This window comes from Ursus americanus, chromosome 4 (assembly GCF_024610735.1).
Source record: "Ursus americanus isolate L20-20 chromosome 4, mUrsAme1.1.p, whole genome shotgun sequence".
NCBI classification, from domain to species: Eukaryota; Metazoa; Chordata; class Mammalia; order Carnivora; family Ursidae; genus Ursus; species Ursus americanus.
Window position 1 is genome coordinate 85,165,948 of NC_142130.1, and position 21,608 is coordinate 85,187,555.

The window sequence follows — 21,608 nt, forward strand, 5'->3', positions numbered from 1 at the left end:
TGTAAGAGCACAATTGACCTTTGAACAACACAGAGGTTAGGGGCACCAGCCCCCGTGCCGTTGAAACTCCTCATGTAACTTTGACCCCCCCAAAATTTAACTACTAGTTGTCTACTGTCAACTGGAAGCCTTATTAATAATGTAAACAGCTGATTCGATTTTTTTTAGATTTTGTAGTTACATGTATTATATACTGTATCCTTACAATAAAGTAAGCTAGGGAAAGGAAAATGTTAAGAAAATCATAAGGAATAGAAAGTACATTTACAGTACTGTACTATATTTATCAGAAAAAAATCTGCGTATAAGTGGACCCGTGCATTTCAAGCCCATGTTGTTCAAGGATCAACTGTACATTTCAATGTTTAGATACTTGTTCTCTGTTATACTGAAAACATTTTCAAAATCACATTACCTATGCTGAAAGATATATCATTTTTATTACTGTGAAATGTGATATGGGGACATTTTCCTAATTTTTTTTCACTAGACTTGCTTTTTAACGTGATTTTAAATGAAAAAATCATATTAGGTTTATAATATATTTTCCAAGAATATAATCTGTAGTAAGTTAAAAGGCTATCTATATTTAAATTTCAACCTACTTATTTCTTTTTAAATGCATATCTGATTTTTTCAATGGTTAATTTTTGTGAAGAAATGAAAACATTTAAAATAAAAAGAAACGTATACCAGATGCATAAACTTCATGAGTTTGTCTCATGACAAAATGTCTTACTTTCACCTTGATTTATGTGGTTATCCCTGAATCACTAAGAGCAACAGTTCATCTCTCTTATATTTGATTTCAGCTTAAACAGTTATGTAACTGCATAGATAAGTCCACACACAATACCACATACTTTAATGCAAGCGGCTTGAAACTTGAAAACAGAAGGGCTAGCTTCAAGTTCTGGCATTTCTACCAACTAGCACTTGAACTTAGGCAAAGCTACCAAGTCACGGTGTTTTCATCGAAAACTGGAGATTAGAAACCATATAGGAAATGTAGCCACAGTTCCCGTTTAAAGCAGTGTAAACATTGGGCTTATAAAATTAATATTAAAGAAAAAGATGAATGATGCAGATAAAATAATATGGTAAAAGAGCTGCTCATTTGCAGAAATATGTTCGCATTAGCCAGGCACTCTCTTTTCATCAGGCTAAAAGACAGTTTCTCTCTCGGATTTTTCAAGGACCGGTGGCGTTCTCAAGTTGATGTTAGGACAATTATCACCCTGCGTTGTCTGGGTGATATCTACCTGAGGCCAAACAGATCTCCCCAAACAAAGGTGGGAGTTTCTGCTCCAGATTTGGCAGAATGAACCCACTCTGTCTGTCATCTGTGCATTGGGGGACTTGAACTTATTCCATGTTGACTATGTCACTGAGGTAATAAACCAATGGCAGAATGAACTGAAAACTCTGAGAATAACATTTGGAATGAAAAAATAAAGTCTTCATTGGGTCTGATGAAAAACTTCAGTAGTTACATAAAATGTACACCACCAGAATATAAGTTTCAAGGGGTCGGATGTGTTTGTCTGTTTCGTTCACTGTTGTATGTCCTGCATCGAGAATTATGTCTGGCTCATGGTAGGGGAGTAAACATGTAGTAAATATTTGTTGAGTGAAGAATGAATATTAAAATGATGAAAGGATCTGTGACTAAAGAATAAAGTTGTGAGTTTTTGTACACAGAAGCAAAAATACTAACAAATACATACGCAACAAAGCTTGCAACTTTGGGGATCCTTGGGGTTAAATATTAAAAGATGATGTTATGACCAACTTGATAATTAAAATAAAATCCATTTGGATCTCTCTTAAGAAAATAAGAGCATTTGGACAACTATATTGTCATTTAACTTTCCACACTATTCGTATAAATTTCCACAATATTTCTCTTTACGTGCTATAATTAATCACATAATAGTAATACACTTTTTAATAGTTTGTTTGCAAGTCACAAAAATTGTTTATTTAATCCTCTCCCTGTGAAATAGGAAAGGAAGATATCATTATGGCTAATTCACAGAAGAACAGATTTAGGCTCAGAAATATGAAATGTGTAACAGAAATATACCACATTTACTACTGAGTCCCTGCTCAGACTAAAAGGTCAATAATGAACAAAAAGTAAAAACAAAACAATAAAGCAATTATAATGCAATTAATGTAACCATATACTGCTCCAAGCACTTGCGTATTCTATTTCGTGTACTCTTACCAATGTCACTGTGAGCTTGCAATTATTTTAGTTGGGTTTTTCAGATGCAAAATGAAGGTTTGGTGAGATTGAATAACTCTCGCTGATCTATCTAGTAAGTCTTGGAAAGGGGACCCAAACCTGTGCTTTGTGACAACAAATCATGTGTCAGAAAGCCTGGCTCCCACCACTTAACTCTAAACTCTACCCTTTTACCACCACCTCTATGACGGTGTATATTGAGATGATTTGTAAAAATATAGGATGTAAGTATAGCTTTCTGTTATGATTATTATTAGAAATAGGATACATCTGTCCCAGAAATTACATATGCACATGGCATTGTTTTTCTTTCCTCTCCTTTCCTTTTTTTCTCTTTTCTTTTCTTTTCTTTTCTTTTCTTTTCTTTTCTTTTCTTTCTTCTTTCCACTAATGGTGGTGTGCTACTGTCTACTCAGGTCACCCAGGCCCAGCTGTACTATTAGTTATGGGTTGGCTGGCCATGTGACTTTGAAGCTCAAGTGTGTGTGTGTGGCGTTGGAGGGGGGCAGAGATTAACTGGTTATGGTACACTGGAGTATACAGAGAGGAAGGGAAGACTCAGCATCCCCTAGGGGATTCCCAGCAGCTGGCCATACTTCTCTTCCATGCAGGATGCTGGGAAGCCTCTGGAGTGCAGTGGTAACATTTAGAGCACCTCTATCGTATAGGACCCCTTTCATGTCTCTAAGCTGTGGTGTGAGGTTGGTTAAACTTTTCAACAGATATGCACAATATGTGTGAGAATCATGCAAATGTGCGTGCTAAATGACCTCTCCAATATTTAGCAGGCATGAATTTATCTTAAATTTTATACCTCTCATTCACTTTCCTCAATAGCTCAAGTATAAGAAGACACTCACAAGCAAAGTAGACCACTCATTCATTCATTCCAGCATTCAAGTGACTTTTTATATAAACACAGTGCAAAGTGCCTAAGATAAAAAATTTTGGATATTTTAAGTTACTGGAAAACATGGAAGTCAATAATCAAGAGCCCCTTTTTCTGGTTGGTTGGTTGGATAGTTCATGGTTTGTGGGAAAGAGAAAAAAAGATGAAAAAGAATGCATTTCAATTCTTCTCTTTCCTTCCCTACACACACACACACACGCACACGCACACACACATACACTTCACACACTTGCTTAGTTCCTAACTCCTTTGATATTTTGTATTCAGTGTTGGACTTGGCTGACATAAGAAACTCCCTGTAGAAAGGCAGGTTTCCTCTGAGCCAAGGCTGGTTTCTATAGTGCTAAAATGTCCCTTTAAAAGTAAGCATAGTCCTGAGGTACATACAGGCTAGTGCTCAGGCCAACCACAGGTCACTCAGAGCCAGAAGGAGTTAAGACATTTGTACTGCACATAAACAGCATCAGGCCATGCAATTTTACTTGATGCATTTCAGCTCCCATTTAGAAAAAGGAAATCTCATTATCTTGTACCATATATTTTAAGGTCAGTGAATCATGTTGGGATGTTTTCACTTTGAAAACCACTTTTAAATGGATGAGCATAATTGCTTGGATAAATACTCAGATCTGTGAACAAATATGTTTTAAAACACCCTCTTCCACTCCTTCTGGGAATTCCTTGAGACTTGGGGAATGCAGGGGAGGAAAATGCTACCTTAAGTTTGTTGTACAAGAAGGAGGGCTATTGGCTGGCATATCCTCTTCTAGTATGTCTAGTTTTGTCTCTTTTAAAATATATAAGGTATAAGAAAACACCAGTTAAGTTAATAAGTGTTGGAAATTGTAACACACATTCATCACTTATTTAGTATTGTTCAAAGAAATTTGTTATTGGATCATGGAGGGTTGATTGCATCCAGGAAAAAAAAAATCAAGATATTAAGGCTAGAACATATCTAAGGCAAAAGATATTTTAGTTATGAGTGGTATTTGTGTGTGTGTGTGTGTGTGTGTGTGTGTGTATGTGTGTGTGTGAGAAAAGAATACTTTGGAACTCTTAATGGACAGTCTAAATGATCTAAAAATCCACATTATCATTATCCATAATTTAGAAAAATATATCTGCAGTAAAAATTAGTATAAGGTATCTTTTCTTGAAAATTAGATCCTGCATGCCTGGAGAAAATGCATTTCAAAGTAGTAACTTTTTCTTTTTTTTTTTTAAACAAAATTGTGATGTTGAGTGACAAGAACTAGTTTCTGAATCTTTGGAAAGAGGTTTGCTAATTGCAGGCCAGAATCAATAAAATGACTGAGAAATTTCAGCTGCTTGGGGGCATCACTTGGCCAGTGTTTGCACTGTTCTGTGCACGTTCTTGTGTTCCTGGAAAGGGTGTGAATTCGAAGGCCTAGAGCTCAGGACTTCACTCTGGCTAGCTCAAGTGGGAGACTGGAGAAGCTGGGAGACCCATGGGGTGTCTGAGCCTCACCTGTGGCTCTCTCTTTGTGTCCCTAAGAAGCACAATTCATTGGGGAAGGGAGAGGACAACCTGAGACTAAGGGAATAGAAATTGGGTTTAGTATGGAAGGGAGAATATTAAAGAGGGCAAAGAGCTTTTTGAATGCCCCCTCCCCATCAAACAGCCTAGAAATTGCTCAGTGCCTCCACTAAACCATGGTGGTGGGTACTGTGTCTGTAGGTCTAGGCATTAGCAAATACCCCCCTCTCCACCTCTTCTATTGTCTTTGCCCTTTGCTCTCTTAGGCTGCCCCAGGGTTCCTACATCCAGCCTTCCAGTCCCTTTTTATTCCACCTGAGACAGAAGTCCAGAGTCTTCCAGGGAGTTATCTTGACGGGGACAGAATCATTCTCAGTGGCAGGCAGGTGTGGCAGATTGGGGATCAAGTGGGACACTTAGGTGCCTGCTCTCGTTGCTGATTTACTATCCTCTCCACTCCTTGAACTCTCAGTTACAGAGTCAGATCTGGGCTCTGCCCCACTCTGGTGGAACCCTCCAGACTTTGGAGGCTCCATGTAGAAGAACCCAACTTGGGGATAAAAACTTGGAGGCTCGGGGTTACCACGTTCTGGGAAATCCCTGTGGTACCCGAATTTTACTCCTGACATCTGGACATGCCTGAGAGTACCAGGCACTCGGGTTGCTAGGGACCTGGGCTGTGCAACTGGACCTCCCGACATCCTCCCAGATGCCCGAAGAGCGCATCTCCGCGCCCAAAGCAACTGGCTGCAGCCGCGCGACGCCGCCCCCGGAGTAGGGTGCCCCAGCCGGCGAGCTTGGCCCCCTGCACTCTTGCCCGCGTTCCTGGAGCCCGGATTGAAAAACCCGCCAACCGTTCCTCGCGGGGAAGCCCGACACTCGCCAGGAGGGCAGCGGTGACGCGGCTTCCCCTTTCTCGGAACCTCCCGTGCGGGCTGCCCTCGCCACCCCCGGCTCTGCCCCTGCGCTGGCGCGCGCTGCCTCCCCGGGACCCGCCGCGCCCGCGCCAGCAGCTAGGAGCGGCTAGGTCCCGCGAGCCGGCAGCCCGGAGCGCTCCCCCAGGCTCACTCACCGATCCTGAGTACTTGCGGGGCGGTCGGGGGGAGGACGTAGCAGAGGAAATACACGAGTGCCCAGCTGGCGTCCCTGGTCCAGAGCCGGGGCTGGGCGAGTAGTGCGCGGCGCTCCATCTTCCCAGCTTCTTAATTCCTGCCGAGACCCAGCCGCGGCCGCACGCCGGCGAGATGCAGCCCGCCCGGGCCGGCTCCCTGCCTCATCCTCCCTGGGAGGCTCGGCGTCGGCACCCTGCACGCTCCCCGCAGACAGAGATCGAGGGAGCGGGCGCGGGAACGCGGAGCTGGCTGGCGACGCTGGGCTGGCTCGGGGTTCCTGGCTTCTGCCGCTAGCCCATCACTGCTCCTCCTCCTCCTCCTCCATGGGCCGCAGACCGCGGAGGATCGGCGCGCTCCTGCTCCCGGAGCCCAGAGCCCAGCTGAGGAAAGTTGCTGCCCCAATTTGCGGGCACGTCTTCCTCATTCGTCCTCTGGTCAGAGGAAAAGTGGGGGGGGGGGGGGGTAGGTGGAGGGGCCAGCGAGAGAAGGAGGGGAAAAGGGGAAAGAAGGAGAAGGAGGAAGGAGAAAGGGTACTGGGTGAGTTGGTGCAGGGGCTCTGAGCGAGCAGGATGGGCTCCTGCAGGTTAACTGGGATCGGAGCCACGCTCTTGCCTCTCTCAATCCTTGCTTTCCTCCCCCCCCCCTCGCTGGCCCCACCCTTGATTTACTGCCCGCCCCAACACCACTGATCCAGACACTCGCACACACACACACGCACGCACATTCTCCCTTTCCCTCAACTTTGCGCTGTGCTGCTGGAAAGTCGATTGAGTGTTGCATACTCGAGACCGAGAAAATCTTATCTACTGGTCGGAACGGAGGCAGTCTCCGCTGTGGGCTGTGAGTGGCAGAGGGGCCTCCTTGGTAATGTCCCCATGTCCCGGTGAGGGGGTCGTGGAGATGACCAACTAGGACTCTTCCCATCGCGAGATGGAGAATCGCCTTCTCCGACGGCAGTATTTCGGAGAATAGCAGAGCGTTTTAACTCTGACAAGGATGAAAAGGAAGAGGAGAAGAAGGATCCTTGAAACCTCCAGTACTCTAAGATTAGAGTGGCTTCTTTTCCATTCAGAACAGAGATAATCTCTTGTAAAATTGCTTCCATTTCCAGATGCAGAACTGGGAAAGGGGCAGCTTCCAGCGTCACTCTTTTTCTTGATTTCTTTTGACTGTCACGTTTGAACGCTGGAAGACGGGCTATTTTAGCTATGTAGGTTTGGAGACTATTTCTCAGTAGAAGGACAAGGACACTTCCCTGGGGAAATCATCAGTATTTAATCATTTTGGCTTAATTTCCTTTGAGCTTCCTGGGGAATGTTCTATATAAATGTTTGCTAGTGGTGCATTAACATTCATAGAGATTTTTTCCCCCTAAGTATGGATTTTGGAGGACTGACCTAAACTGAGTCAATCTATTTGAAAAACATGTCTACAGACATACCAGCCTAGAATAGGAAGGAAGTACAAAACAAATCTAATGCATCTTAAGATTCATTCATTCATTCATTCACCAAATACCCGAGTACCTTGTATGTGGTGGCAGAAACTACTTTTTACTGAAGTCCCTATATGGGCAAAAATGCACCACCTGTTCTCCAAGGGAGATTATAACCCCAGCCCTGGAAGGTAGTCAGTTCATACTTCAAGTGGTGGACCTAGTTCCAGATACGATGGGATGAGAGTCGCCAAAGCAGAACACATTGGAGAATTCTTATATTAAAAGAAAGTAGTCTTAGTGTTGGTGAAGTGAAAAGAAATAAGAAAAATAAGAAGACTGGATGGAAGTTGTAAGAAGAGTATATTTCACCCAATTTTTGTGTGTGGGGGGGGGTATTGCTAAGTCAGGAAAGTATCAAACAATGATATGGCCTGCTTCAGAAAGGAGTCAGCACTCCAGTCATTCAATCACTCACTGGTTCATTCAGTGTATAGTAAGTGTCTACGTTGTGGGAGGCATCGTGTCAAGCCCTGAAGACACAGTCAGAATATGGCTGCTACCATGATGAAACTCAGAGATAGTGAAGAAGTGTGATGAGTTACAAAAAATGGTACTTTGTGCATGAAGAAAAGGAGAAATTTAGCCTCATTGTAGGAGTTTGGGAAGGATTTGATGAGGGAGTGATGCTTCAAAGCTCAAAAATGGGTCGTTATCTGTGATTACTAAGTACTTAGAGTGAAAAATATAAAGATTGTTAGCGGATTTATTTTGAAGCCTAAAGATTTGCACTAAGTATGTTCAGTTGTCTATTTTTTTCTTGTTACATCCAGGGCCAAAAGACAGTAAAGATTGTATCCCTGGGTCTTGAGAACCTGGAGTCTAGAGTTAGGTCAACTTTTGAAGTCTTTGAATCCTGGTTTTACCTAATTCTAGATTTGTAGCCTCGGTTAAGTCACTTTATTTCCCTGTAGTAGAGCTTGCTAGGGCTTATCTATATCCATTTTTCTCCTTCCAAGGCACATTAAAGTCTGTACCTTTTCAGTTAGGTGTAATCATGCGACCGTCGGTAGCTAACAAAATATGAGTGGAAGTGGTATGTGCCATTTCTGGGTGAAAAGGAAGGCAGTGAAAGATCTCACATGGCCCTTCAGCATACTCTTCTCCTGGCAGAGTAACTCTGAAAGCCACAGCAGGACAAAATGAAATCAGCCTGGATCCCAGAGTCACCTTATGGAGAAGAGTTGCTCTGAACAGTTGCCAGACCAGCAGCAAACTGGTGACAAATCAGTAACGAACCAGTGTTGTGTTTTGAGGTCTGTTTGTTACTGTAGCCTGACTGATTCCACACTGACTGACACACTCTCTAAGACTTGATATCCTCATCTGGAAAACAAAAATGATCATAACACAGTGGGGCCATTGGAGGATTGTATTAACTACTATATATAATGCATTTTCCAAGGATCTTGTTACACAGTGTAATTAGTTCATTTGTGGTAATTACTTTTTTGGTTAAATGAATCTACACATATATTTCTAGTTTAAATATGCCTCATATAGTAGAGATTAAAATACATTGGTGGGAAATGAGTTAATAATATTGATTCAGTTAATCATATAGTCATAGTACTTGGTTCAATAGTATTTAAGGAAATTTTATTACTTTTATTATTTTTATTACAGTTCCTTTTTGATTGGTAGAGATCTTAGAAAGATTGCATTTCCTAAAGTAGCTTTTTCAAAGGATATTTGACACACTTAAGTCACTTTTCAGTATCATTTGTAAAATTCTGTAAAGCTTAAAACTAAAATTTATTTCCTTGTTAAAATGCTTCCCTTCATTGCTCATGTACACAGGCTCATGGTGTTGGGTTACTCATGAGTGATCAGCAGCTGCTGTTCATTTGTTTTGTGCTTTTTAGAAGGGCTGTATTTTGTGTATATACACATCTAGTTATTTTTGCTCAAAATTACTATGTTAATCACTTTTGATTCACATTTTTATAGTGCCCTCTTAAGAATAAAAATGTCCACTTGAATGCATACTGTCTTTTTCCCATTCCCCAAACCTCAAGCTTACATTGCTGCAGTGTGGTTAATAAGAAAGCAGTAGAGTAACATGCAGCACTGTGCTCTCTATGAGAGCCGATGACATACTTAGATACTAATCCATTCAAAATTACTTAATTTTTAGAAGATAATTAGATACGAAAAAAAGAAGATAGCTAGATACAAAGAAAAATAGCTTAAAATAAACTAAGGAGCTCAGATGAAAACTGTGTTTTCAGAATGTAGTGAGTATACTTGAGTATACTTACAATGTTACCCAGGGCACTGAGAGCAAAAGATCAAGTGACTTTTAGAGCTGGTAGGAATGCGTAGCTGATTTAGGATAAAATCCTCATTTTAGGAGTGCCTGGGTGGCTCAGTCGTTAAGCGTCTGCCTTTGGCTCAGGGCCTGATCCCAGGGTCCTGGGATCGAGCCCCGCATTGGGCTCCCTGCTCAGCTGGAAGCCTGCTTCTCCTTCTCCCACTCCCCCCTGCTTGTGTTCCCTCTCTTGCTGGTTGTCTCTCTCTCTGTCAAATAAATAAAATAAAATCTTTTTAAAAAAATCCTCATTTTAAGTTACTTCTTTATCTATACGTTTTTCCCTAGGCGATGTCATATGTTTCTAAGATGTTAAATGCTTTTAGCCAAGGATTCCCAAATTTTATCTTGTGCTCAGATTTTACCTCTGAACTCTAGATTCACACAGCCGATTCTAATTACTCTTTCTGACCCAACATGTCAGACTCTTGATTCTGTGCCCCAGCATTGCCCTCTCCCCAATTCTTCTTCCAAATATTCTCATTTCAATATGCATAACACCTTCTCTCAAACTATTAAAACTGTAAACTCAGGATGCCATCCTGGATTTCTTGTTTACTTTTCCTCCCATATCCAGTCCATTTTCATACAGTATTGGTTTTAACTCCAAAACGTTCCTTTAATCTTTTTCTCTGTAGCTCCATGGCGACCATACTAGTGTGGGGTTCCTCAACCCTAAAAACTTTTGATATTTGGGTGAGGAAATTATTTGTTGTGGAGGCTGTCCTGTGCATCATAGGATGGTTAGCAACTTCCCTGGACTCTATCCACTAGGTGTCAGTAGTACCTTCCTCCCAAATTGTAACAACCAAAAAATGTCTGTAGACCTTGCCAAATGTCCTCTGAAGTACGGAATAGTCCCAGGTTCAGAACCGCTGCACTCATCCAAATCCCCACAATCCTCCTTCTGGTCTCTCACAGTAGACTCTTCACTGTCCCTCTCCCCACATTGGCCTCTTTCTATCCATTCTGCCCATCTGAATCTAAGTCAGCTGCTCCCATTAGTTTCCCTCACAGTGGCCTGCTTAGTTCCCTCAAGATCAGGATCAACTAATTATTTATTTACCTTCCTATAAACTCAGTGATGGCAGACTACTCTTTTTGCTTAAAACCACAGCACTTAGCACTTGCCTAGCACTTAGGGGAACTTGATAAATGCTCATTGAATGAATGAATGAATGAATGATCTCACATAATCCATGCATCCTACAATTCATAAGTGCATATTTGTAAGATTGAACCAAATAATAAGACAAATTTCTATTTTGGTTTTATGCAAATCTCCTACACAGATCAGTTTATGCTTAGTGTTATCCCCAGGACATTAATGTAGTACACCGTGTCGAGCAAAACTGGGGTATAATCTTACACGTGTTTCTTCATATGTCAGTAAAATGTGAGATGGGGTAGGGCTTTCTCGGATCATTTCCTTCTTCAACACTGTGGCTATCATGACACACACCTTAACAATTTTACTACAGTTTTTATAGTAACACTGGTCCATCTGTGAAAGCACTGTGGAAAGCAACTGCAGTGAAATCTTTGGAAGGAAAACAAAAATGTCTTATTTATTCATATCTTTATATCCTATTATACAACCTAAGAGTGTAAAGAAATTCAGTCAGGTGGAGCTCCGAACCAGGTTGGTGTTTGGCTACCTCCATGCATAAGGGAGGCTCTTCAAGAGTAAAGAAGAAAAGATCCAGGCTTGGCACTCAGATGTCATGAGACTTGGGTCCCCACCACGGCTCACTTGCTCTTGGTCAAGTCACATAACTTCTTTAGGCCTCAACTGTAACAGGACGTAGTTAGACTAATGCGTAAAAGTCAATGGGGACTAATGTTCTCCATTTCTCCTTCCAGTTCTGAAAGCCATTTTTAGAAAGGAAGGGCTCAGAACTCATCTCTGTTCCCTTTTGGCTATAGAGTAGATAAGCTTTCTCTTAAAATAATATTTATGGTTTTTATTCATTTTGTGCTTATTCTATATGCTAGGCTCTGTTCGTAGTATTAACGTACTTAATACTGAGAGCAACTTTGCACGGTAAGGACTCCTCTTCTGCAAATGTTACTGGTAAGAAAATGGAGATCCGGAAATGTGGAGCGACATGTCAGAAATTACACAACAGAGTGACAGAGCCAGAATTTGAACTCAGTCTAGTTCTAGAGCACCCACTTTTTTTCTTTTAGTGGAGGTGAAATTTACATAAAATTAACTACTTAATTTTTCATTGACATTTTTTTCATTGACACTTCATATCTTCACAATGTCACACAACTACCAGCTCTACCTATTTCAATATACCTCAGGGTGACAGAGCAGTAAGGATGAACTCAGAGAGATAGTGGGTATTTAGATCCACTAAGGACTTGTGGGCTGTTGTGAGGGCTTTGATGTTCAGTCTGAATGAAATGGGAAGTCACCGATCCTTTGAATAGAAGAGTGACACAGAAGGCTTATGTTATGTTCTGTTTCAGGTACTATACTAGGTATTAGAGACACAGTGAATAGATTTGGTTCTTTCCCTCATGGAGCCTCCAGTCAAGTAACCATTTCTGCAAATAAATACAGAGTTACGAATGATGTCGATGATGGATGCTGTTGATGATGTTGGTGATGATGATGATGATGATAGCTGACTTTTGAAACTTTTTAAAGTACAAAGGGTACAAATCTTAAATGCAGAGCTCAAGAATGAATTATCGCAAAGTGCGCACCCTCATGTAATCAACAATCCAAACAAGAAACAAATCACTATCAGAACCTTTATGGCATCTCTCAGCCACTTTCCACTCCTGCCCGCAAATCACCTCTACCTTGACTTTTAATGGCAGAGATTAATTTTGCCTGTTTTGAGACTTAATGTAAATACAATATATATTCTTTTGTGCCTGGCTTCTTTCAAATGATAACTAACATTTACTAAGCCCTTACTACATGCCCGGCACTATTTTTAGTGGTTTACAGTTCAGAGTCACCATGACCCTTTGAGGTGCTCACTGATAGTAATACCCTCATTTGACAGAAGAGGACACTGAGCCATGGAGACAGAATGCAGTTTCCATGAAGGAAAGTGAAAGGATGTGATAGATTTGAAAAGAGGAACTCGCTTTGGAGTAAGACCTTAAGAAAGTTTCAAGGAAGTAGCCTTTGTAGGTCACCTTGTAAAAGTAGCTGGGTTACTGAAGGAGAAGAAGAACAATCCAGGCGGGGCGAAGGCTCTGTTGTTGGAAGTTCTCAACCATAAAAATGTTTGAAGTAAGACCTGAGTGGGCAGATGTGAGCTGGAGAGAGGGTAGGTGGCATCAATGAAATGGGGAATGTGAGCAGAGCCCAGATCCTCTGGAATCCTTACCAGCTTCTCAAAGATTTGAGAATTTACTCTAATATTGACAGGAAACCTTTGGTTCTGGCTTCATCTCTCTTACCTATACTCATTTGTCATTATCTACCTAGTCAGTTACGTGCTTTGTAAGACAGAGTCCTCACCACCCAGGCTGCATATCACCTTCTCCTTGTGTTTGCCCCTGATGATCCTCCCCATTCTGCATTTCCAGGCACATGATGTGGAACTGTCTTGCTTGGATCCCATTGTACTGGTCCTCTGCTGGCCCTCACTCACGTCCACTTCTTCATGTCATAGGACATTTCCCCAAGCTGCTCTCAGCACCTTGAACACTCTTTTTTCTTCACACTTTTCCTAATGAAGGATTATTCATACCTCACATCTCATTACTCAGAGAGACTTTCCTTGGGTCCAAAATGAAAAGTTCATGCATCCATTTGATTCTTTTATAGCGCCCTATACTTCTCCTTCTCAGCATTTGTCAGCCATTTTAACTATTTACTCGTCTGTTTATGTTTCCTTCCCCTTTTGGATTGCAGGCACCAGAAGGACAGGATCTATGCAGACAGTGCTGGGGTTCTGGGCACATTCAGGACTTTCCCCAACTCTTGATACATAACCAAAGCTCATTTAATATTTATAGATTGATTGGTTTTGACTGCTGGGGATGTCAAGAGGTCTATAAAACATGACGAGAAATCTCAGTTCAGGAAAGGAGGTATAAAATGGTGTATCCTGTGCATGTAACTCGTGTATGCAAAGTTTGCTTAAAGTTTGCTTTTACATAATTTTTTTAAATTAATTTATTTATTTGAGAGAGAAGAAAGAGAAAGTGAGCAGGGGGAGGGGCAGAGGGAGAGGGAGACCATCTCAAGCAGACTCCCTGGTGAGCATGGAGCCCAACGTGGGGCTCTATCACAGGACCCTGAGATCATGACCTGAGCCAAAATCAAGAATCAGATGCTTAACTGACTGAGCCACCCAGGCATCCCCATATTATGTTTTAATAATCATTATTTTCAGCAATCTCATAAACTCAAATTATTTGTTTTGGAATGATTGAATACATGCACAGAAATCTGAAGAACCTAGGCTACAGAGCTAGTGATTGCTTTTAAACAGCTGAATTGGAGCTCATAACTATTACAACATTCTAATTTTTATTCAGCCTACCCTTCCTTACGGATTTCCAATTTATGTCTCCTGACAACAGAACACACTAAGCTTCTTTATATTTAAATCATATAAATTAAACCAAGTTTCTAATTACTATATCTTGGCTTAATTTCTCTCCTTATAATCTCCTCCTAGAAGTGTTGTGTATTTTTAGACTATTATTTTTGTTTATCAAAGAAATACACGTATATAATTTGAAAAGTTAGATAGTACTAAATAAAAACAACACAACGGCTTTATAAGCTCCTCCTCTCCAACTTGTTCAGCTGTTTTGTCTAGCATTTGCACATCCCATATTTCTACCTAATATACACACCTAGTTCTTGCTGGTTTCATCATTTTGGAGTGTTATTTATCATCCTGTCACGGTGTATGAAATGTTCACTCTTTAAGACCATCATCCCATTAGCTTCACTTTCTCCTCTTCTTCCTGTACTAAGATTTCAGATTCAATCACTATTTGGGGTTTATTTTAAACTCTGCACAGTTGAGCACCATATGAACTGTGATTACATTTTCCTCTTACTCTTTGTTTTTCGTATTTGTCTTCTTGTTGTTGTCGTTGTTTTTTAATTGTCTTGATTTCTTTGCATCATCTCCTTTACATAGATTCCAAGAGCCTCCCTATCCAATTTTCACAAATGTTCTTGTACTTCTTTATATTCCCTTGGAGGCATCTCTCATGGAAACCTCCATTTCCCTGCTCTTTGTTCTGGGCTCTCTTGGCCTTCAACGCAGCTGTCATTTTGGCAGTTTTCCTCCCTGTCTAGGAAGGAAATCTAAGTTATTCCTGTCTTTCCTTTCCTGGGATGCATTCTCTGTTTTCTGGAGCTCATGTGTCTGGAGTTAGCCAAAATGTCAGGTTTAAGGACACAGTCCCTGAGGCTTTCTTCACTTCTGACACCAACCGTAGGTTTGAGGGATTCCCCAAATCACCCTCAAACTCAATTATTTGTGAGAAAGACTCACGGAACTTACTAAAAGCTATTCTACTCGTGGTTATGAGTATTATAGGAAAAGGATATAGACTGAAATCACCCAAAAAAGGATACACATAGGGCAGAATCTGGGAGGGTTCCAAATGCAACGCTTCTGTTGTCCTCACCCCACAGAGTTAGGATGTGTTATTCTCCTGCCATCATCATGTGACAATATACATGGAATATTGCCAATCAAGAAAGCTCACCTGAGCTCTAGAGTTTTTGTTGAGGTTTTATTACATAGGCATGATTGGTTGATTGCTTGATTATCCACATGATTAATTTACTCTCCAGTTCAAGAGATATCATGTGAGCCAAACTCCTTACCCTAAATCATAAGGTTGGTCTTTCTGCCGTGGCCAGCCTCAACCCTCAGATTATCAGGTATGGCTAGTTTCTTCCCTAAATAAGGACATGCCTGTCAGATATAACATAGACTCCCTCCCCAAGCCCAGGGCAAAGGCCAGACCTCTCTTTAGGCAAAGCCAAATTCTTCACTACATACATGTAGTCCTTGGTTTATTCTCTCGTTTTGGTAGAACAAGTGGTCAAGAAGCTCTTTTATGTGACATAAAAAGAATGATAGAATATCAGAAGTGATGATAGTGACAGCCCTCTACATGGCCATCTTTTGAATTAGCACTACTTTCATCAGGACTGGTGGCCATCAATATGCAGATCAGCGTCTGGTGGCCATCAATATGCAGATCAGCGTCCCTCTGGGATGGAATACCACCTTCATCATCATCTTGGAGATTCTTTTCCTTTTTTCTATATTTCATCTCTGGTGTTTTTGTTTTAGTTCTGGCTTTGAATACTATCTATTCCTGCTCTTCCTCCTTTTCTTCTTATTCCTTTTTTATGTCTCTCTGTCTCTGTTTCTGTCTATCTCTCTTTTTCTTTCTTCTTTTTCCTCAATACATACTCAAATAACTTTCCTAGTAAAAGTGCTTGCAAGATCTTTCTTTCTGAAATTCAGTTTATTCAGATATGGTACCTGTTGCATTAGTGCCTCTCTTTGTCAACTTGTATATCCTTCTGGGACATTTTCTCAAAATCATTCTATGATTTTTTTATTTTTTATTTTTTTTATTTATGCTATTATGTTTTATATTATGAGTGATATTTTTCTCTGAATTTTTAAAAATATTTTTGTTTCATAGATGCAATATCTTTTTTAACCTTCTGAGGGTATTCTTGGGGAATTATCTCCCCTAAATAGTCTCTCTTACTTTCAAGATGCCTTTTTTCTGTGTTTTTTAGTCCATGGTGGAAACTTTCTCAAATATCCTATGACCCTTTATTGTTTGTTTATATTTAAAGTAGGGGACCAGAATGCTGGTTGAAACCTCTGCGCAAAACTAAGCAAAGCTTATGGGTTCTCAGCTTTGATAAAGAAGAACATGACATGACATCAGGGAAACTCTGATGTCAGTATATTTAAGAATCTAGGAGTATATTTAAGAGTTTTCTCTTGGGTTGATTACATTGCAAGAGAAGACTTTTCTGGTGGACTTTCTTTTTTCTTAATTAAATTTTTAAAATTTCAATATAATTAATGTATAGTGTTCTAGTAGTTTCAGGTGTACAATACAGTGATTCAATAATTCTATTTCTTACTCAGTGTTCATTATGATAAGTGTACTCTTAATCCCCTTCATCCATTTCACCCATTCCCTCCACCCACCTCCTCTCTGGTAAACATCCATTTGTCTTCTGTATTTATGAATCTGTTTTTTGTTTTGTTTTATTTTGTTTCTCTCTTTTTTCTTTGTTTTGTTTCTTAAAATCCACGTATGAGTGAAATCATATGGTATTTGTCTTTCTCTGACTGACCTATTTCAGTTAGCATTATATCCTGTAGATCCATCTATATTGTTGCCAAGTGGCAAGATTTCATTCTTTTTTGTGGCTGAGTAATATTCCATTGTGTGTGTGTGTGTGTGTGTGTGTGTGTGTATATGTGTATATATATATATGTATATATATATATATGTATATATATATATATATATATATATATATATATATATATATATATATCTTTATCCATTCATCTACCAATGGACGCTTGGGTTGCTTGCATAACTTGGCTGTTATAAATAATGCTGCCATAAACATAGGGGTGTATATACCTTTTCAAATTAGTGTTTTCATATTCTTTGGGTAAATACCCAGTAGTGGAATTACTGGATTGTACGGTAATTCTTTTTTTACTTTTTTGAGAAACCTCTGTACTGTTTTCCACAGTGGCTGCACCAATGTGCCCCTCCTTCTGGTGCCCTCTCTTAAGAGTAAGGGTCTGTCTGTCTATGAACTGGGAGGCCACCGATAGAAGAGCTGGCTGACTTTAACTTCTGTTTGCATCTGTGTTTGCTTAATTTCCCAATCCAGACTGTTTTTTTTTACTTTAGTTCAGCTGGGCATCCTCATGTCCAGAGAGCCTCTGCTTTACCCTCTCAGAGAATATGCCTTCAGTTTTACATGAGGGTGGTGGGGAGAGGAAACTCGCCAGTGCTGGATGGAACTACTGCTTAAAGAGACTTCCAACAATCCTGTTTCCATTAGCCCTGCATTTCCCCCAGGTCCCTGGGGCATGGGGGCACCAGGTTATCCGCTCTTAGCCATGGGACTTCTCTACTCTGAAGAGCAAGCTGGCACTTCCTTTTTGGCAGTTCTGATTTAAGATTTAGCATTCTCGAGCTGGCCTGGTAGGTTTCCAATCCTCAATGGCTGTATTTTCTCCCAGTCTCAGTAGTGTAGTTTTAATAAGATTTCTGGAGGAACTGTGTTCCATCCTTCACCTTTATCCAGAAGCACTTATTTTATAACTTTTAGTGTAAATTGCAGGAACAGATGCTCTCCATGCCTCACCCATACACTCTCAGCGGTGACCTCTGCATGTGAGCAGGGCTTCCTGCAAATAGCTGCGACTCTTCCTGAGGGCTGTTTTTCTGTTTTTCTTTCTTTTTGACTTTGGAAGATTGGCCTGTGCTCAGTACCAGAGAGTCAACGCCCTTGGAAGTAGCCCCCATCAACTGAGAGAACTCTGAGGTGTGTTCTACATTTTCTTCCCGAGATCCCCAAAGGGGTTCGTTCCAAGTGCCTGCAGTGATAACATGCTAGGAAAGGCATATTTTATCTTCTCCCTCCTGTCTCATACCACCAGTCCTATACTGATCTTTCCTGGAATCACTTCCCAAATTAACTAATAACAATTAAATTCTTGTCTCTGCTTGCATCTGAGAGGACACAGAAGTATATTTCTCTAGCCATTTTCCAACCTAGTTAGATGTTTGACCTACCCTGCTATTTTTTTTTTAGCTGTCCCATAATTATGAGATAATTACAATTTCTGAGAGTTGGGTTATTAATCTTATCCTTAGTGTTCTGGTCACCGCAAGGTAGACCACAGTCACAAGAATCCTGTTTGATAGCCTTGTTTCTTTATGGCCAGTGATATCCTACTTCAGGAAGGTAATATATCTCCTCATTCAGGAAGTCACGCATGTTGTGAGACATCACTTGATTCAAGTGTCCTGAGTTTATCCAGGGCCAGTCAATTTTGGAAGCATCCCCAAATCTGTGCACTAATTGCCTTTGAATCATCCGTAGCATAATAGCAAGGTGAGAGTGGGGTGACCTCAGTCATAAAAAGCCACTAAATCCCAAATGAGTGAAAACAGAAATGCATTACTTCTGGGCAACTCCTATATTTGGGGCAGATGAAATGATCTCTAAAAGCTTGCTACATATTGAGGAAAGAACAGATAAGAGCCCAGTTCTCTGGATATTTATCCCAGGGCAAGGTAAACAAATGTCCTCCAACCACAGTACAAATTATTGAGCTGCAAATTCACATAGGAAACCATATCAGTTTATGAACTGATTCTCTGTTTATCTTTTAAAATCCTCAAAGTGAAAGCCCTTTGTAAATTACTACTACAAAATACCTGCATTCTATAAAATTAGACAAGCAACTGAAAATTTTAGAGTATTACTGATTTTTGTCATTGACTAGTTCTTCGATAATCAATGGGGATATTTTTTCCCTCACAGCAGTAGATATTATCAATGTTTTAACTCTCTCAGTTTTTCTTCTCTAATGACCATAATAGGTGATTTGAAATCGAAGGCCTCTGCTCTCCTGTGGCCAATTCATTGCATCCTGTATTCCCCTCCCCCTTCTTTGAATACTCTCAACATAAAACAACTCTATCTGTTGTGTCCTCTACACAACTGCCACAGACATTTGGAACCATATGTTCCTGTCTGGTGCACACCATGAAAAAGTAGAGAATGTCAAAATAGGGTTTACACAGTCTCCCTCAACAGCCCCAGAAAATCCTCCATGACGTGTTGCTGCACTCCAGCCAGCAGTAGAGACCGGAATCTCCCTAGGATGTTGGGGAAGGAGCCTACTGAGGACACACAATGGCTTCACTGTTCTCTTTTGGAGCCAGTCACCTTGACCATGCTACTTACATCTCTGCTCAACCCTACCGATTTGGGGCAGTTCTTTATCGTCATATACAGCCAATTTAGTGATGAGAGCCAAATGACTGAAGTGAGATACTCACAGCTTTACCCTTCTGCTCCTACATAAGCGATCTAAAATCAAGATAGTACCACCACAACCCTTAACCATCATTTAAAACAATTTTAAAAATAGATTTATATGCTTCTTAGGTGGTACGAGAGGAAATGGAGTCATTAAGAGACTTCCATATTTTTGTTCTAAATCACAAAGCAGGCTTCCTCTGCCTGTGCATTAACTTCCCAACTACATTGTGGCTCTTCACAACTTACAGTTTTAGTCATCAGTCCATTCACTAACCCATGTTTATTCTATTGTGAACATGATGTGATGACTCTCTCTTCTGGGAAATTGAGAGGATGTATATGATTCAGAAATGAACCAGAATGTATGGTCAGAAACTGCTTAAATCAAATACATACATTATTTCAAAGTAAAATAAAAAATAGCAGTGAAGTTAGTCTTCCTGGCAGTACAATCTTTGTTTCCCTTTTCTCTCTCTCTGTCTCACTCCCGAAACCACTTCCTGGCCTACAGTTTCAGATATTCTTGCTTGTCTTATTCATGTTTGATTCCCAAGTCATACTCATTCTACTCATATGAATGATCTTGGTTGGCTTTAGGAAAATACAGCATGAAAATCCCTAAAACGATATTGCTGATATTTACGTACTAGTATTCTCCAGTTTTCCTCATTTGAAAAGAAGAAAAGAGAGAAAGAAAGAGAGAGATCCGTGGGACGTCTGGGTGGCTCAGTCAGTTAAGCATCTTACTTTGGCTCAGGTCCTGATCTCAGGGTCCTGGGATTGAGCCCCACCTTGGGCTCCCCAGCAAGTGGGGAGTCTGCTTCTCCCTCTCCTTTTGCACCCCCCCCACCTACTCATGCTCTCTATCTCTTGCTCTTTCTTTCAAATAAATAAATAAATAAATAAATAAATAAATAAATAAATAAGAAAGAGAGAGAGAGCGATCCAAACATTCAGTAAAAGACAAGTATTATATACAGCCATGTGTGAATTTGGGCCATAAAAAATATAAAATGAATTTTTTTTGTTTTGTAGTGGCAGTTTGTGGTCCCTGAATTGGCAATGACAGAACTGTCCAAAGTCACAAATACAGTACATAGTTAGTCATGGGTGGTGTTATTGGCTTAAAATAGACTTTTATTTTGCCTTTCTTTCCTTAACCATGCTCAGAATTAGAGAAAAGAGTGACAAGAACCAGCAGGAAGACAGAACAAAAAGCTAGCAGAATCATGCAAGTGTTCAAACAGCCAGCTAAATTCATTGCACATCTCAACCGCAGAAATATTTCAGGTGATTCTGTTTTTGACAAAACGTGGGAACCACAGGATCCACAACACTTACAAGCAAAACTCAACAACTCTAATAATAGTTGCAGAAGTGAAAGCCAATTTGGATAAAATAAGACATTGACTCAAGTCCTCTGAGAGAGGAGTTTTGAACACAAAGTTTACAAAAAGCTCATTCTGCCTTTTGGGAAATCACATTCCTCTTTGCACCTTGGCTCATTTTCTGGATTTCTCTATGCCTGGGAGAATGGCCCTGCAGCATTTCTTCTCTGACATCATGAAATGTGATACTTTTTTTCTTTTTTTTTTAATCATAAAGTGAGTAAGAGACTATTGCATGTTCTGGCCGTGACCGAGCATGTGCTTTGTGGCCCACCTTCCCAGAGAAGGATGCGGGTGATGTTAGCGATGGGGCATAAGTAAATTCTGTGTTTCATGTGGTTTACTGCCTCACTGCCTATACCTTTAATAATATATCCAAACGGTAGCAGACAAAAAAACAACCTTAGCTTCTATCAGCTCATTCTCTAGGAAAGGGAGAGTCAACGTGGTTTGTACAGAATTAATATAAACTAGGCTTGATTGCTGCCACTTATGTTATGGTTAAAGTCCATCAGCTGGTTCATATCCACATGTAATCCAAGACTGAGTAGATTGTTTTGTGGGGACACTGTTT

At 40.5% G+C, this 21,608-nt stretch overlaps 1 protein-coding gene and 1 pseudogene across 9 annotated transcripts in view; one reads left to right on the forward strand and one right to left on the reverse strand.

Moving 5' to 3' along the window:
• The window catches only part of GRIK1 (glutamate ionotropic receptor kainate type subunit 1), a 364,961-nt gene extending 359,088 nt beyond the window's left edge, over window positions 1-5,873 (reverse strand). For all 9 annotated transcript variants that reach the window (XM_045785684.2, XM_045785683.2, XM_045785681.2 and 6 more), the window contains exon 1: window positions 5,735-5,873. In XM_045785684.2, coding sequence (XP_045641640.2) covers window positions 5,735-5,852 — 118 coding nt within the window. In that variant the 5' untranslated portion in view covers window positions 5,853-5,873. The remainder of the gene's footprint in view (window positions 1-5,734) is intronic.
• Window positions 5,874-5,949: 76 nt separating this feature from the next.
• Window positions 5,950-21,056, forward strand: LOC148110284 (uncharacterized; annotated as a pseudogene).
• Window positions 21,057-21,608: the final 552 nt, after the last annotated feature.